This window comes from Sinohyriopsis cumingii, chromosome 2 (assembly GCF_028554795.1).
Source record: "Sinohyriopsis cumingii isolate HCF-2022 chromosome 2, ASM2855479v2, whole genome shotgun sequence".
Taxonomy (NCBI): Eukaryota; Metazoa; Mollusca; class Bivalvia; order Unionida; family Unionidae; genus Sinohyriopsis; species Sinohyriopsis cumingii.
In genome coordinates, this window is record NC_142962.1 from 124534742 (window position 1) to 124551812 (window position 17071).

At 32.9% G+C, this 17071-nt stretch overlaps 1 protein-coding gene across 1 annotated transcript in view; it reads right to left on the bottom strand.

The window, feature by feature from the left end:
* Nucleotides 1-3775: 3775 nt before the first annotated feature.
* The window catches only part of LOC149805749 (F-box/WD repeat-containing protein sel-10-like), an 88972-nt gene continuing 75676 nt past the window's right edge, over nucleotides 3776-17071 (bottom strand). Inside the window, exon 4 of the mRNA XM_089934720.1 lies at nucleotides 3776-16217. Coding sequence (XP_089790846.1) covers nucleotides 16113-16217 — 105 coding nt within the window. The 3' untranslated portion in view covers nucleotides 3776-16112. The remainder of the gene's footprint in view (nucleotides 16218-17071) is intronic.

Sequence of the window (17071 nt, forward strand, 5' to 3'; positions counted from 1 at the left end):
GGAAAATATATTGTCATCCACCCAGAGTTTAGAGCAGATAATATTAGGAAGAAGCACAACACTTGCTTACACGATTTGTGGGAATGAACAAGTCTGTCATTAGTAGATCAACAAAGGGAGTCGCTAAGAAGCTACTAACAACCAATCTGCGTTTTTGCCAAGCACCACAAGAGCTTGATTTGTTCTCAAGGGTTAAAGCAACACATCAAAACAGGAACATCGGATCCTATTTGGCAGTCATCTAGGTCTCCACTTGGATTACAAAACAAAGAAGATGATCACCTGGAGAAAAAAAAAATTGCAACTGGAGAGCTGGTGACTTCTAACTCACGCTAGTTCGCCTGTAGTTCTTGTACGGATAGGATGGCGAAGTATGCTGGTGTGTTGATTATTGGAAATTTAATGAGGTCACATTAGAAGGTACCCTTTACCCAAAGTTGCAGAACGTATAGACACTCCTGAGTGGGTCGGCAGTGTTTTATATTATTCACTTAATGAGTGGATGTTGTCCAACTGAGCTCGGAAAGTGTACAGCAAAGATACTATTCATTACTCTTTGAGTAAGTTTCAGCTCTCCAGTTTCGTACTTTGCACATGGGTTGATATTTAGGAAACATATAACAGAATTTCTTCATTGGTTATCCTGGTTATTTAGGAAAGACCTTGTATATATTAGGCATTAATAAAATAACTTTTAATTCCCCTTAGTTTGTGGATCGATTGATGGGTGTAATTTTGGTAACAGAACATACAGTTTGGCCTTGCTTTAGATGTTAACCTCTCGGAGATTTTCTGGCATCGGTTGGTCATTTCACTTCCTGGTAAATTGAAGAAAAATAAAACGGCAAAAAAAGTATAGCAGATAACATTTTTAAGAACCTTTTGTTATTTTTAATTAATTTTCAAAACCTGATATCGGCTCTATCTAAATTTATTTTAACCAATTTTGATACCGCCTAAAGTTAGTATAATGTAGACTAATTCAGGATCGTTTTTCGAGCATATAGGTGCAGCCATTTTATTTATCTGACTACTTTAGAGCACAATTTCCATAAGTATTACATATAATGAAATTTCAATTACAGTACATGAAAGAAGCTTTGAGGTATGATAATATTCTCTACAATGCATGTGTCAGTATTAACAATTTTTTCTTACGTAATAAGCGTGGATTGTAACCTATAGAAGAATGCCCGTTGAACTATGCAATATGTTTTAAGCATTCCAGTGAGCCATGGAGCTTGTGCTAAGAGGACTCCAATGCGTAATTGTTTTTATTACTTAAATGACATGAAAATTTGAAGTACACCTGGCCAACTTGGAGTTGAATATTTTATTTTTTGTGAACTGGATAGATGGTAAAGGTCATCTAATTGAATTTGTTCCAGACAACACCCTTTCTGTGCCACATTGTCATAAAAAATGGTATGGAAACAAACTCAGATTTGTGAGAGAATATTAGATTTTAGCCAGCACCCAAAATAAACTGAGCTAGAACTTCCTGGGATTTAGTAATTCCTATCGTTTGTTGCAGAATAAGCAAAGACCATATCACCACTGTAGGACCTGCTGAAGATACGGTACGTTTTCGTGTATGCATGACTAGAGTGAGTAAGTTTCAAATAATTAAAGAAAACACACAAGTGTTCCAGCCTTTGTTTTTTTACATCACAGAAATGCACATTTGTGTTGGATACATGCACATCAAACTTCAACATTCGACTAGTGCTCTTGAAGGAGTGGGAGAAAAAGATGAGTATTGCTAGTCAGTGGAAATAGCTTCTCAAGTTAATGTATTATTATTCTTAGTGCTACAAGTCAGTGGAAATAGCTTCTCAAGTTAATGTATTATTATTCTTAGTGCTACAAGTCAGTGGAAATAGCTTCTCCAGTTAATGTATTATTATTCTTAGTGCTAAAAGTCAGTGGAAATAGCTTCTCAAGTTAATGTATTATTATTCTTAGTGCTATAGGTCAGTGGAAATAGCTTCTCAAGTTAATGTATTATTATTCTTAGTGCTATAGGTCAGTGGAAATAGCTTCTCAAGTTAATGTATTATTATTCTTAGTGCTACAAGTCAGTGGAAATAGCTTCTCAAGTTAATGTATTATTATTCTTAGTGCTATAGGTCAGTGGAAATAGCTTCTCAAGTTAATGTATATTTATTCTTAGTGCTACAAGTCAGTGGAAATAGCTTCTCCAGTTAATGTATTATTATTCTTAGTGCTAAAAGTCAGTGGAAATAGCTTCTCAAGTTAATGTATTATTATTGTTAATGCTGTAAGTCAGTGGAAATAGCTTCTCAAGTTAATGTATTATTCTTCTTAGTGCTATAGGTCAGTGGAAATAGCTTCTCAAGTTAATGTATTATTATTCTTAGTGCTAAAAGTCAGTGAAGTAGCTTCTCCTGTTAATGTATTATTATTCTTAGTGCTATAGGTCAGTGAAAATAGCTTCTCAACTTAATGTATTATTATTCTTAGTGCTAAAAGTCAGTGGAAATAGCTTCTGAAGTTAATGTATTATTATTCTTAGTGCTAAAAGTCAGTGGAAATAGCTTGTGAAGTTAATGTATTATTATTCTTAGTGCTAGAAGTCAGTGGAAATAGCTCCTCAAGTAATTGTATTATTATTCTTAGTGCTAAAAGTCAGTGGAAATAGCTTCTCAAGTTAATGTATTATTATTCTTAGTGCTAAAAGTCAGTGGAAATAGCTTCTCAAGTTAATGTATTATTATTCTTAGTGCTACAAGTCAGTGGAAATAGCTTCTCCAGTTAATGTATTATTATTCTTAGTGCTAAAAGTCAGTGGAAATAGCTTCTCAAGTTAATGTATTATTATTGTTACTGCTGTAAGTCAGTGGAAATAGCTTCTCAAGTTAATGTATTATTCTTCTTAGTGCTATAGGTCAGTGGAAATAGCTTCTCAAGTTAATGTATTATTATTCTTAGTGCTAAAAGTCAGTGGAAATAGCTTCTCAAGTTAATGTATTATTATTCTTAGTGCTATATGTCAGTGGAAATAGCTTCTCAAGTTAATGTATTATTATTCTCAGTGCTAAAAGTCAGTGGAAATAGCTTCTCCAGTTAATGTATTATTATTCTCAGTGCTTTAAGACTGTGGAAATAGCTTCAAGTTAGTGTATTATTTTCAGGTAAGTCCCCTACTGTCACAGTGTTTCAAGTGACTGGAAATAGAGGGTTGAGTAAATGTTTATTGTTATAGTACACTGTATTACAAGTGTGTGAACTTATGAGATTGTGTTTTATTTTTTCATTGGGTGGGAAAAGCTTGTTGAATTAATGTTTTTTATTACAGTGTTACATGCGGTCACAAATCAGGGAGTTAGTGTTTTGTCATTAAAGTGCTACAAGTAAGTGGAAATAATTCACTGAGTATTTAATTTTTGGTGCTACAAGTTGGCAGAAGTAGTTAAATGAAATAAGTGTTTTACATGGTTGATATCTTGACTCCAACGATAATTACTGTCTAGGCATAAAAATTGACTTAGAATAAATCAAATGTCAGTCTCACATAAGGATGACAGAAAACACAGGTCAGATAAGGACTGATTGGGAAATATATAAAAAATTTGGTCAAGAGTTTTTATCTCAAAAGTGGGAGGATTTATATTTTTCAAATATAAAAATGTGCATATTATCTTATCAAATCAGTCCTTTCACAGTAACTTGTTGCCAGTTATATTTTCTTATATGTACTATTACAACTCAGTGGTTTTTAAATAAGTAATACAAAAGAATGAGAAGCAACAAGTTATGTAAAATTCAACCAATAATTTATTTTTCTACATTACACAGTGAAAATGTATCAAGAACTTATGGCATTGCTAACTAAATCCCAAATACTTCTACAAATACTAATACAAGTCCTAATGAATAAAGTTCTGAATAAACATTTATGGTATTCCAAATATTTGCTAACAATGAAGGTGCTGATGTGCCTGTAGTGGCCGGTAGTCTCTAATGTAATAATGTACCAATGGCCTGAACTGTCATGATGTGCCAAGTCTTTTGTTGAATCACATGAATATAATTCAAAGTTTCAATAGAATTCCCAGTTAATGTTTCTTTCCAAGAATATTATAGAGTACTTTGTATATCCAAAGAAGAATATTTTTAATTAAACAATTACAGCCCAAATCAAACACCAAACACAACAAATGATTCTGCATCAAGATCATATAGTACGAATGAATAATTTCTTGACAAACTAGATTGTATAAAAACTAAGACACAAATGAAGAATGAGGATGTAGGAAAAAAAATTAATTTCCAAAACAATCGAAGCTTTCATTAGACAAGGTCAATACCAGTGCTCAAAACATCTGATAGCCTGACACCTGAGGCCCTTCTAATTTTACATTGGGCCCGTCCTGCATTCCAAGTGAGGTGCGTCAGGCTTGTCGAAAAAAAAAAAATTTGCCTGAGGAATCTTTGAGTGCATTGATGAAATGTGTAAATGTATTTTCAAGATGTTGACATACCTGCCATAATATGACGTAATCTAAATCACATCACCAATGTCCTATGTTAAATTCAGATCTGATTTAATCAGACTGAAGCATGGCATGTCATGCTAAAATATGATTTTGTACTCTCAATCCCCCTGACACAGTCGTGTTTCGAGACAACACAATTTTCAGTTATCTTAATAATAAAATAAAAATGTAGCGTGTATAAACAGTAAGAAGTCATAATTCGAGCCGATGTAAAACTATCCCTTGGGCAGTTTAAATACCAGCGATTAAAAGAAAAGAGGTTGGGTGTAAACCACCATTTCACATATTACTTAACAGGCTTACAATAGTTAGCGAGATGTCTTTGAAGGCTGCTTTGGGTGAGCCCATTGTGCTAATTTGCATAGGTAGGATTAGGAAGTGGAACAACCCATTATAGGTAAATCAAAGAGATACCAGATGCATGTAAAAGTTATTTCATCTTATTGCCTTATTTTTAAGCCATATGTATTGTATTTTTGACAAGTTTGTGAACTGCTGCAACATTTCTTTGAAGTAAGATTGTAGAATGCAAACATTTCAGTTGTTGGAATAGTGTTAAAGTGTAATTCATTTTTGTAGCTGATTTACAAAGCAATTAGCTATCAGCAAAGGCCAAAAAAATGTCAGAACTCTTGGTTGATGGAGTTTTACTTTGTGAAGCACGCCATAATAGTGATGAACATTCATGACACTTGCATTACCTACCAATTCCTTTGAACCCTATTGATTTTATATTCAGATTGTAGTTATTGCCACGCTGTGTGATAATATTAAGAAAGGGAAAATTTTGGGCATGCTGAAATTTGAGTCTGGGCTTGTGGAATTTCAGTCAGGACTTGTGAGTTTATTTAAGTCACCAGCCCAAGGCCTGTGTCTAAAAAAAAAATTCTTTGAGCACTGAATAATAAAATTATAGTAAGAACATGATAAACATAATGTCCTTGACTCAGTCCTAGATAAATATATTTTACTTCTACTGTACTGATAATGATCCTAATATTAAATCCACACACACAGAGAAAATATTAGCTATGTATTGGTTGCTTACAGAATTAAAAATCATGAATCTGGTCATATAGACAAGGAACCTGAATTTGGACAAGATCAGCTACAAAATAAGATTTTACATAACCCATAAATTATAACAAATAAAAAAACTACCAAACAATGCAAATTAGATATACATAACAGTACCAGAATAATTTTTGGCATTTCTGAGGAGATCACTGCCTGGATTATAATGGTGGCAATTCTCCTCATTGTTGATCTTAACTCTTAGGAGATTATTTACTGTTACTGGACCCAAGTTTCCTCTGAAGTCAACCTGAATTTTTTCAGAATGGAATATTTCTTTTCAATGACTGCATTGGAATATGGGAATACTTGCACAAATCTACCAATAGGTTTAAATTGTAAATTCCTGCCTGTGGGTAGATTTGATTGCTTACAGCCTGCAATAATTGCTAAAGTCTGGTAATGTCTGTGTCAAATGTCCTTTCAATGTCTGTTGGGTTCTCCACATGAAGCACAAGCTGATACTCTGTACCATCATGCCTTTTGTAACATAAGCCTAGTTTGCAGACACCCCTGTTTTGATTTTCATCTGATCACCAATCTTTAATAATGACAGTCACATTGGGAAAATGGTTATCACTAGGTAGTATAACAGATCAAGACTTCATTCATCCCAGGCATTACCGATTACAATGGCTGTTAGTGGCATGAACTTTAGTCTGGTTTACATTCATGTTTACAGAGGAATAAATCAAGGTCAGTGGTGTTTACATCAGTTTTTGTTATGCAAATGCATTATTTTGCCTAAAAATCATTGTTGCTGGTTGCGTTCTAAGCTGGATGCTCATGACAGTGAGTTTGTATAATAATTTAGTAAAATAGATATTATTATTTTGCAATTAAGATTATGATTTCTTAAGGACAATAAAACAGCCCCATTATGAGTAGCTTCTGTCTATTTGCCATCAAACTTTCATTACACATAAACCATAGAACCTCTAAAAAAAAGAACAGCAACTTAGCAAATTTTGTCATTTTTTTGGTGTGTGTGTTTGTTTATCATGATTTGTAGAGATGAAACTGTCTTGCTGTCTATTTATCTGGAATAATGCATCTGTTCAGTTTCAAATTTAGAGCCATTCATTGTGAGGTTCCAATGCAGATTTAGAAAGGTAAGACCCTTGAAATGGACCCTATGTGCTCTACATCAATCACCTGGACCAATGGCACAGGCAATGCTATGCTTGCTCAGAAAATTATAGCACCTGACATTCAACCACAGAAAATTATAGAACCTGACATTCAACCACATAAAATTATATCACCTGACATTCAACCACAGAAAAATACCAGTGGGAATCTTAACAGAGTACTGTATCTTCAGATACCAAGTTTTCACACAGTGGAAGAACCTCATTAATCCAGACTCTGTTTATCTGGAGACCTTACTATCCGGACATAGTTCAATGAGAATGGAATATCAATTTGCTCAGTTAATCCAGAAATCTGCTTTCTGGATATGGAAATCAAAACTGGGGACCAAAGTGTAAAACTTGCCTTGATAATCCAGAACAAATCTGTCCAATAATAAGAAAATTAGTTAGAAAACACAAATTCACCTAGGCAAATTCTAGTGGCATATTAAAGTTATAAATTGATCATGTAATCATGTGACTGGACAAACTTCAAGTAGCATGACCATATTGTAATACTGGGGGTGTTAATAAACACACTAGGATCAAGTAGTCACCACTTTTGATATAACATATGATTAATAAATTAAGTGTTTCATTAAGTCTCCTTGTTGTTTACCAATTGTATGTAACAATCACAGTTTGTTGATGGCTGTAGAAATAAAGTTGAATCATTTAAACTTTGGACAATACAGAGCTTCATTTCATGTCAATTATCAACTCATTAGCAGCTCTAACAATTGTAAAATATGACTTATAAGAAATGACTATGTTTTAATTAGTTTACTATACTGCATTTAACTGCTTGACATCAGTTTGTATTTGTTGTACTTTTTGCATTATGATGGTGGCATCAACAAGGGTAGACGAGAAGAGATACCAGCCAGCATAAAAGAGATTTGCCAGGACCAGGACCAGGAAGATCATCCAAAAGCTGACACTCAAGATATCCCCGACATATTACATCTGAATCATCACTGGACACTGGTAAATCAACAACTGCGGACATCGTAAAAAGGACAAATGGTTGTCTGTACCTGCCAATGCAGTAGACCTAATCTGTGCTCGCCAAGTCTGTATTCATGTGGTTCTCGAACATGTACATTTACAGTACATGTATAAAGTATGATGACAATGTCCAATAAAAATATGCATGATTCAGTTATCCAGAAAACTCATTAATCTGAATGTATTCACTCAGAATATAGGTGTAGGGATGAGGATTCACTGTACTGAATGCATTTACTGTAGAAAATGTCTTGAAATGCCAAGTCTTAACAGAGTACAGAATGCATTTACTGTAGATAATATCACAAAATACCACTTCTTCTACAAAAAAGATGTTGGTCTTTCAAGACATGTGGTCTCTCATAGCAGTGGTCTTTCAGGCCAGGTTGTACTGTCGTTGATTTGTTAAATCTATGCACTATTGAACACTGTTATCAGCTGGAGCAAAAGAATATCTGCATGAACTATTTCAGTATTTGTATAGCATATAACATACTTTTCTAGGTAACAGAAAACATGGACAATAAAATGTGTCTTTATATTTTTTGATGAAAATGATTATTGTAAAACTATACATTTTTCATATTCCTTGAAAGATATATTTTGTGTAGAAAGTGATTGCCTGCCTGAAAGAAATTACAATGAATTAAGCTCTTCACAAAAGGAGTTACATTTTAGTGCTCTTTATACTGGATTCTGGTGATCTGCAAATTGTGCCATCAAGTATGCAAATATTTTAAACACACAAGTCAAAATTGTGTGAAACTAAACCTAGATATGCTTATAAAAGATAAATATGTTTTCTTCAGAAAAACTTATCTGTAAAACATACTTTTTGAAACTGACATACCGGTAATAACAAACAGTCATATATTTTTGCAGAGGTTACCAGTTAAAATTTTTCCTAAAGTCAACCAGTTCACACTGAATAAACAGTTCCATGATCAATAAACCTGAATGAGCACAAGATCAAGACTTATAGTTCATTGTGACATACTTTTTAGGGATGTTAAAATGTTCTTGAAATGAACACACTTTCTGATGACACTACATACAGCAGTGTCAAGGAAATGGAGTTGAATGAAAAATTTCACATCATCATCTGAACAAGAAAAGCTGATCACCATGACCTTTATTGCCACTGATGACATGTCTGGCACTTACAAGTCTGATGACACTACCTGCAACTGTGTCAATAAAATGGATTTAATACAAAAAAAATCTGTGCTGATACCAACAGGAATAAAGAAATTAAAGCCATTGGAAAAGTGATACATATCCATTAGTTCTACTGTCAATCTGCATTTTTCAATACAAAAGTGTCACTTCTTGGGAGGATTTATAAAAGATGTTTATTTCAACCTTTTATCAATTATTCTCAAAAGTTGTTTAGCATAAACCTTGAACTTTAACTTATAATTCACGTTTTGATACTTGATTTTGAAGTACCTCTTTATCAATAAAATACAGCTTGCAGAGAAGAGAATCCAAGCAAGAAAAACCATTAATTTTCTAACTTTATTTAAAGCTTAAATTTATAAAATGTTGCTATTTTTAAACTTTAAGCTTGAATTCAATTTACAGAATTAAAACATTTTAAAAGTATGAGGCCAGACCTAAATTTCACCAATATAAGTCTTAAGTCTAAATTTAAGGCATCTGATTGGATGATTTTAAGTGAGACATACATTTTATTCAATCAGATTAATAGATTCTAAACTTAAATGTAAGAAATGGTCTTAAGTTCTGTGGTTGAAATTCAGGCTTAGTTCAAGTTTTACAAATGCTAAACATTTAGGGCTTCTTCCCCAAGTCCACATTTAAGGAATTCCATCAGTTTTTATAAAATTTTATCCAAAAATAAACACGAGACCACCTGCAATTTAACATAAACTACATGTGTACACCTGAATCAGATTCATATGACACCCGTACCTGAGAGGAAAAGTTATAATCAAGTGTTTACAGGGCACTATACTTTCTCCTACATAACACAATATGTAATAAAAAGTAAATTATAACATCATTTAACAAAGCAAAACAACTTTGTAAAATATAAATGCATTTTAACAACATTCTCTAAACAGAACTCTGGAAAATAAGAAAATATAGTCTGGAACAGTTCTATCACAGGAAAACACTTTGATACAAATAACAGCATATGCATATTGAAACATTACACAGCATATGCATATGCATATTGAAACATTACACAGCATATGCATATGCATATTGAAACATTACACAGAATATGCATATGCATATTGAAACATTACACAGCATACGCATATGCATATTGAAACATTATACAGCATACGCATATGCATATTGAAACATTACACAGCATATGCATATGCATATTGAACATTACACAGCATAGGATATTATACACTGTACAATAAAAAGCACACTTTAAAAAAGAACAGGCATAAAAATCAACAGAAATCTTTAACACGCTTCACAGCAAAGCACCAATACCTTACTTTGAACGACAATATCATCAAATGCAATTTATTTCTTAAAATTTCATTTATCTAGGAGAATGACAGAACAAATAATAAAGTAATATGTGATTATTTGAAACTCCTGATACTATGTCCAGAAAAATTTCTACATGATTAAAGCTCAAAAAGTTATTGTAACATGCCTAATTTTGTACCTTGGGCGCACTGTGAAAAGAAATCATTGTAATCCATTAATTTTTGCATGGTTAAAATTGCATGATTTTAACTTATAATGTTAAAGTAAGAATAAGAAAACCACTTTTAAATTTACTTGTATCTGATTTTGTTCAAACTTTTATTCTTAAATTAAAAAGAGTTGCATTTATGATGGATAAATGTAGATAATTTATAATTCATGAAGACCGGGTAAAACTTGAAAATATGCTCTGGGCCCCAAAAACCTTTTCCTGCATTTTTAAGGTTGCACAACAGAAGGCTTCAAGCTAGGACATTTATCTGAGTGTGAATGATTTATGTTCACTTGTATCTCGTTGTTTTTTATGACCAACAGCTGACAAGAAATTAATCTGTGAGGAATTTTCTCCGTAATGCTGAACCTTGATGAGCACACCTGCACATAATTTCTCATATATTTTCAAAAGTATGATGCAAGAATACATATTTAAATGCAAGTTTTTTAATTTAATTAAAAACTCAGTTTTGATTTGGAATGCTTCTAACATTATCTGTAAAACAGGGACAGTGTTGTTTGTTCTGTTGATTACCCCTAACAATCTGCATAAAATGATATCATCTGGCAAAGCATGCAATGGCAGATTGGGGTCTGTGAAGTTTGCAGTTAGACCTAAAAGCTAGTGAAGATTGTACTGTTAAAATATTAAACAAGCTTCCACCATAAATAACAGTTTTTAAATGCCTACCAATGAACATGTTTTGAATGAATGTATTCAAGCATTTCTTATTTTGTAAACCAGTGACAGTATTTTAGAAATATGAATATTTGATGTATAATTAACAAATCATCTGAAGGGCATCTTAATTCATATAAGTTTTACTGACACCTTCAACCCAATATTATACCATGTCAAGAAAATGGGAACTAAGTGCCTTTCCCAAAAATGGAATAAGGTAAAGCCTCTAATAACCATGTTACCATGGCTCCCTTTAACAAATATGGACTAAAAATATAAAATGTTGGAATACCTTAGACCTGCATTAACAAAATTTGAAAATATACTCCAAGTGTTCAAAGGAAGCACCTGTTGAAGTTTTAGAATAAAAATATCCTTATTCAAGAATAATAAAGCAATGCCAAATCTGATGTAACAATGACTAAATCTGATGTAGCAATCACTTAATCTGATATAGCAATCAGTTAATCTGATATAGCAATCAGTTAATCTGATATAGCAATGACTAAATCTGATGTAGCAATGACTAAATCTGATATAACAATCACTTAATCTGATATAGCAATGACTAAATCTGATATTGCAATGACTAAATCTGATATAGCAATGACTAAATCTGATATAGCAATGACTAAATCTGATATAGCAATCACTTAATCTGATATAGAAATCACTGAATCTGATATTGCAATCACTTAATCTGATATAGCAATCACTTAATCTGATATAGAAATCACTGAATCTGATATTGCAATCACTTAATCTGATATAGCAATCACTAAATCTGATATGGCAATAACTAAATCTAAATCTGATATAGCAATGACTGAATCTAAATCTGACATAGCAATCACTAAATCTGATTTAGCAATCATTAAATCTGATACAGTTTACAACATAAAATTGCAAATGTTCTGTATGTGAAATTCTTTAAACAAAATCTGTTTTTTAAAATGTTCATCAAAAGTTCGAGAATCCCTAAAACTCTGTTCATATTCACTGATAGAAGTCCATAAAACAGGAATAAGTTTTAAGGAAGAAATCCTACTTGTAGTGTAACCATACTGGTTGCAAGAAATACACTATGCAGTTTTGCAACTTTGTTGTCTTTGACTTGAGACACAAGAGGCCCCATTGTGTGGTATTATCTAGCCTTACTGTGCTGCTGCACGATAAAATCTACCATCAACCAACCAATCAAAGACACTATGCTGTTTGCAGTTGGACTTGACTTATAAGTGAGTAGATATGGTAACTACAATTTTGTAGAAGTTAGGAATGCTGAATATACATTACAATAAAGTACACTCTGACACTGCAAATAAACAATATCAGCATGTATGAGCAAGCAGTTAACTAATGTGAGGTATAAATTATAGTCTTTTATCGTGACATATTTTAATCAGATAAATACAGCTAAATAAATATTATTCAAAGTAACATTTTTATTTATGATATTCACGTTTAATTTACATATAAACTAACCCTAATATTGTAAACTGGAACAATTATACAAATAGTAAAATGGGAACAAATATAAAAGAACATCTACAGAATGAAGACAAAGATAAAAAGGATTGCTAAATGACTGTTACATAACAAGTATCAATTGCTGATAAAAAGCTTAACAAATTAGTCATAATATACACCACTCCCTCTATACCTTGCGCCCGGATAACTTGTGAACCTGCTTACAATGCAGGGTCAGGCATGGATCCCATTTCTAAAACCGGAAAATACCCCAAAAATTGATCTCTATTTGTTGAACTTGAAGAAAATTGCGATCAAAATTGGTAATAGAAAGTTTGATACATCACTGGTTTTATCGTTGAAAATGGTAGATAGGACCTGGAAATTTTAATCACCATTCTGAAATATCAAATTTAAAAATAAGTCATAAATTTTCTCACATTTTCTTTCCAAATGACATTCTTAGTACACTGTAGTTAACGATATTCAAGAAAATTTTGATCGATGAAAATGTCACTTACACGTAGTGGAGACATTACTTTAATAAATAAACACCAATTAAATAATTTTTTTATCAACAGAAATGTGTGCTCTAGTTCTATCTTTTAGTTCCTTTTAAGCATAATCATCATAAATGCAATGTGTCCTCTTGTAAATAAATGTAAAATGTGTCAATCTTCAGTAACAGCTATGTCGGCAAGCGTTTATCTGAAAACCTAATTAAGTGCTGACCATGCTTTGATATCAGACTAGCGGAAGCGTTTGTTGCATTGTTGCACTAAATATAAATCGGGCCTCCTTTTCTATTATCACGTTAATTACATCTTTTGACTCAAATAAAGGAGGTGGAATAAACTAAAAAGTTAAAAGGTATACAAATCCTACATGCTTAAGAACCAGCGGACCCAGTTGTATGTCAGGTAACTCATTTCAGTTGATCAAATGAACACTGTTATAAATGTTATTGTGTACATAATCTAATAAAACTACCTTAAATTACCTTACTAAATCATAATTATGATTAAAGATAACAAGGCAAAAAAGCAAAATCAGTACTTCATAAAATAAAGAGCTTTGTTTCACAGATATGGACCATTATGGGGAAAACAAGTTTCAGATAGTTCCTGAATGTGCACATAGAGATATCCTCAAGGATGATAAGAAGTTTCTCTGTTCCTTGCAATGAGATCACGGCATCAATATTTTACCTACTGAATAATTCAAAAACAGAGTTTTGACATAGACGATTGTCTTACAAAACGTTGCGATTTTTTATAAAAGGGAATCTTGTTTGGTAGCGTATCAACAGTTAGTCTGGTTCCCTGCTTTGTACACTACTTGTTTTGCAAAATACCATTCTACACCACTCCAGGAACCAGACTAATCAACAAAACAAAAAGTCGTGACATAATCGACAAATGTTTTGGCGTACCATGTTGGTTGTTGAAATCAGTTAGAATCATGTTATTGATCTTTCTGATGTTGGACATTTTGAAAATAAATGTAATTTATACTGAATACAAACAACTTCATCAGAAAAGTGCTCTACTGACAATTATTGTCAACGCGATTACAAAACATGGATTCAGTCATTAAACAGCCCAGTTTCCCACCACCACCACCACCACCAAACCCTGTGGTTCTCTGAATGTCGAGTGGATATTTGAGAGATCCCTCGGTAATTCGCACCCTTGCTTTTATAGTGTGGTCTATGTTTTTCAACCCAAATGTGTGCGAGTTATCGAGGGAGAGGTGTACCTTGAAAAAAAATGGTCACAATACATCATGAAAAATTGGTCACAATATACCTTGAAAAAGTGGTCATAACATACCTTGAAAAATTGGTCACAATATACCTTGAAAAACTGGTTATAATAAAGCTTCAAAAATTGGTCACAATATACCTTGAAAAAGTGGTCACAATATACCTTGAAAAACTGGTTATAATAAAACTTCAAAAATTGGTCACAATATACTTTGAAAAAGTGGTCACAATATACCTTGAAAAACTGGTTATAATAAAACTTCAAAAATTGGTCACAATATACCTTGAAAAAGTGGTCACAATATACCTTAAAGAATTGGTCACAATATACCTTGAAAAACTGGTCACAATATACCTTGAAAAACTGGTTATAATATAGCATGAAAAATCGGTGATAATATACCTTGATAAAAATATATAATATATCTGCTAGAAAGAGCCTGAATTAAAAATAAATTTTACTGATTAAAGATATAAATAAATACAATTATATGCCTTAAACTAAAAAAAGCATCTAAGTTTTTAACTTACAAATGGCAAGCAATGCACCTAGAATTTAATGCCAAAAAATGCTTTTATTTTTTTCTTGCCTACAAAAAAAAGATCCATGGAGAGAATTAAGCATATCTTTTAAAACACTCTGAACAAACAGCTGTAAAAACAAATCATCTTTACCAAAAAGTGTAATAAAGGCTACTTGTTATTTTCTTGGTAACACAGGAATAATAAATAAATGCTATCAAAAGACTACCATATGTACTTGCTTATAAGTCGAGACCAAATGCAAACTGCAAAGGCCCAGACTGGCCATTTTATAATGTGCCAGCAGATCTGGGTCTATGTAGTATGCCAGGAGTAGTCAGAAGAACAAACAACATTGACCCTGATCCGCTGATGATAAACGAGTAGGTACGGCATGCAATGATTATATAAGCATAAAGATGTATACAAAATAGGTCTAAGAATACATTTCCTGACACCCAGTGACCAAAATGTAGCAAACATATTTAGAAACTAATTGTGTACAATATACTGAATACAAGTCAGCACAAAACAGAAGCATAAAATGTCAAAAATATATGGTAATTCTGACTCTTTCTGTTTAGTACATGGACACACATAGCAATTACATCTGATAGTATGAATATATCAGACTAGTATTAGTTGCCAGTAACAAAATATATATATCCATCTCTCATTATTAGGTCCACCATTACAGGATAATGTTAAGAATCATTTCTAGTCCCCACAGAAAATGCACCTACTAATCCAGAATATTTGAAATTATTACAGGTGTTATATGTACATGTACCCTGTAATTGCAAATACATTACAATGCAGGTAAACTTCAAATACATACACAAAGTTGTAGCACCTGGACAAAATTAATGTATGAAATTAACTTTTAGGCAAAGAGTATGAGAGTGTATCTTTAAGGGGTTTTGCACAGAAAGGAAAGAAAAAAAAACACAAAAGAAGGATTTTCTTTTTATAATATCCCACGGGTTTGTCAGTAATACTATCTGAAGCAAGACTAATTGGACTGAATGTTGGATTTCATATCTGTAGGTGTCCAAAAGATTAAAGATTTAGTCTTCCACAGCATAATTTGTGTGGTATTAAAATGAAAAATGTACTGGTAAGCTGGCAAAATATGATGATCATTAGTTAATCAGTAAACAGTGATGTTCCATTTCAACTGCAATACACAAACTTTGTGGTTTCTTTCACAGTCATATCATCATTTTATAAGTTCTTTGATATCACTATCCAACATTTTCTTTGCTCTTCATCTTTTCCCGGGGGTCATACATGTCCCAGATGCGTATACTGCCATCGTCACTGCAGGTGACGATCCGGTCCTCCGACACCTGAAGAGAAAGTGATAATAATACATAAAATTAACTTTGAGATTAAAATTAAGGAAATTAAACAGGATTTGAAAATGTGAATTGTGGTTTTACTCTTCTGTAAACTGAGTTTTCACATAAAAGTGTACAAAGATTCAGTAAAATGGATATTTGCAAAAGTGAACCACCATTAATTACCAAATATGCTCGCTTATAAGTCAGATTCAACTGAAATCTGCAAAGATTCAGATCTAGTATCACATATTTTACCAGCAGATAAGTGTCTGTGCAGCTTGCTGGGAGTAATCAGTAAAACAAACAACACCAAGATCTGCTGGTACATTATGCAGCAGCATATCTGGTCTATGTTGTTTGTGACTAGATAAACATCACTATAATCTGTCACACTGCAGACATTGCAGCAATATGACTTAAAGCTTCTTAAAAATCCACACACACACACACAATGATGTTTGTATGTAGACCGTACCTATATAACAGTAACACCTTCAAATTCTTGAAACATAAGCCTGTTATTTCCATTCTTATACATTTTGTTGTTGTTGTTGTGGGGTTTAACGCAATTTTTCAGCACAATATAGGCTATGTATGGCGGCTAGTATTAATGGTGGAGGAAGAACCCGGGAAAAGCCCGGAAAGAACCACCGACCCACGAGAAGCTACTGGCAAGCTTTCTCACATACCCACATTGGCCGAATCCTAGACTCGAACCCACGCAGACAGAGATGAGATGGCAGTGATCCGTAACGGAGAGCGCTTTAGACCACTCGGCCACTCGGGGCCCCTATACATTTTTTAAAACTTTGCTGAAAACAAGAGTCCCTCAAAAAGACTGACTCTCTTCTGAAGAAAAA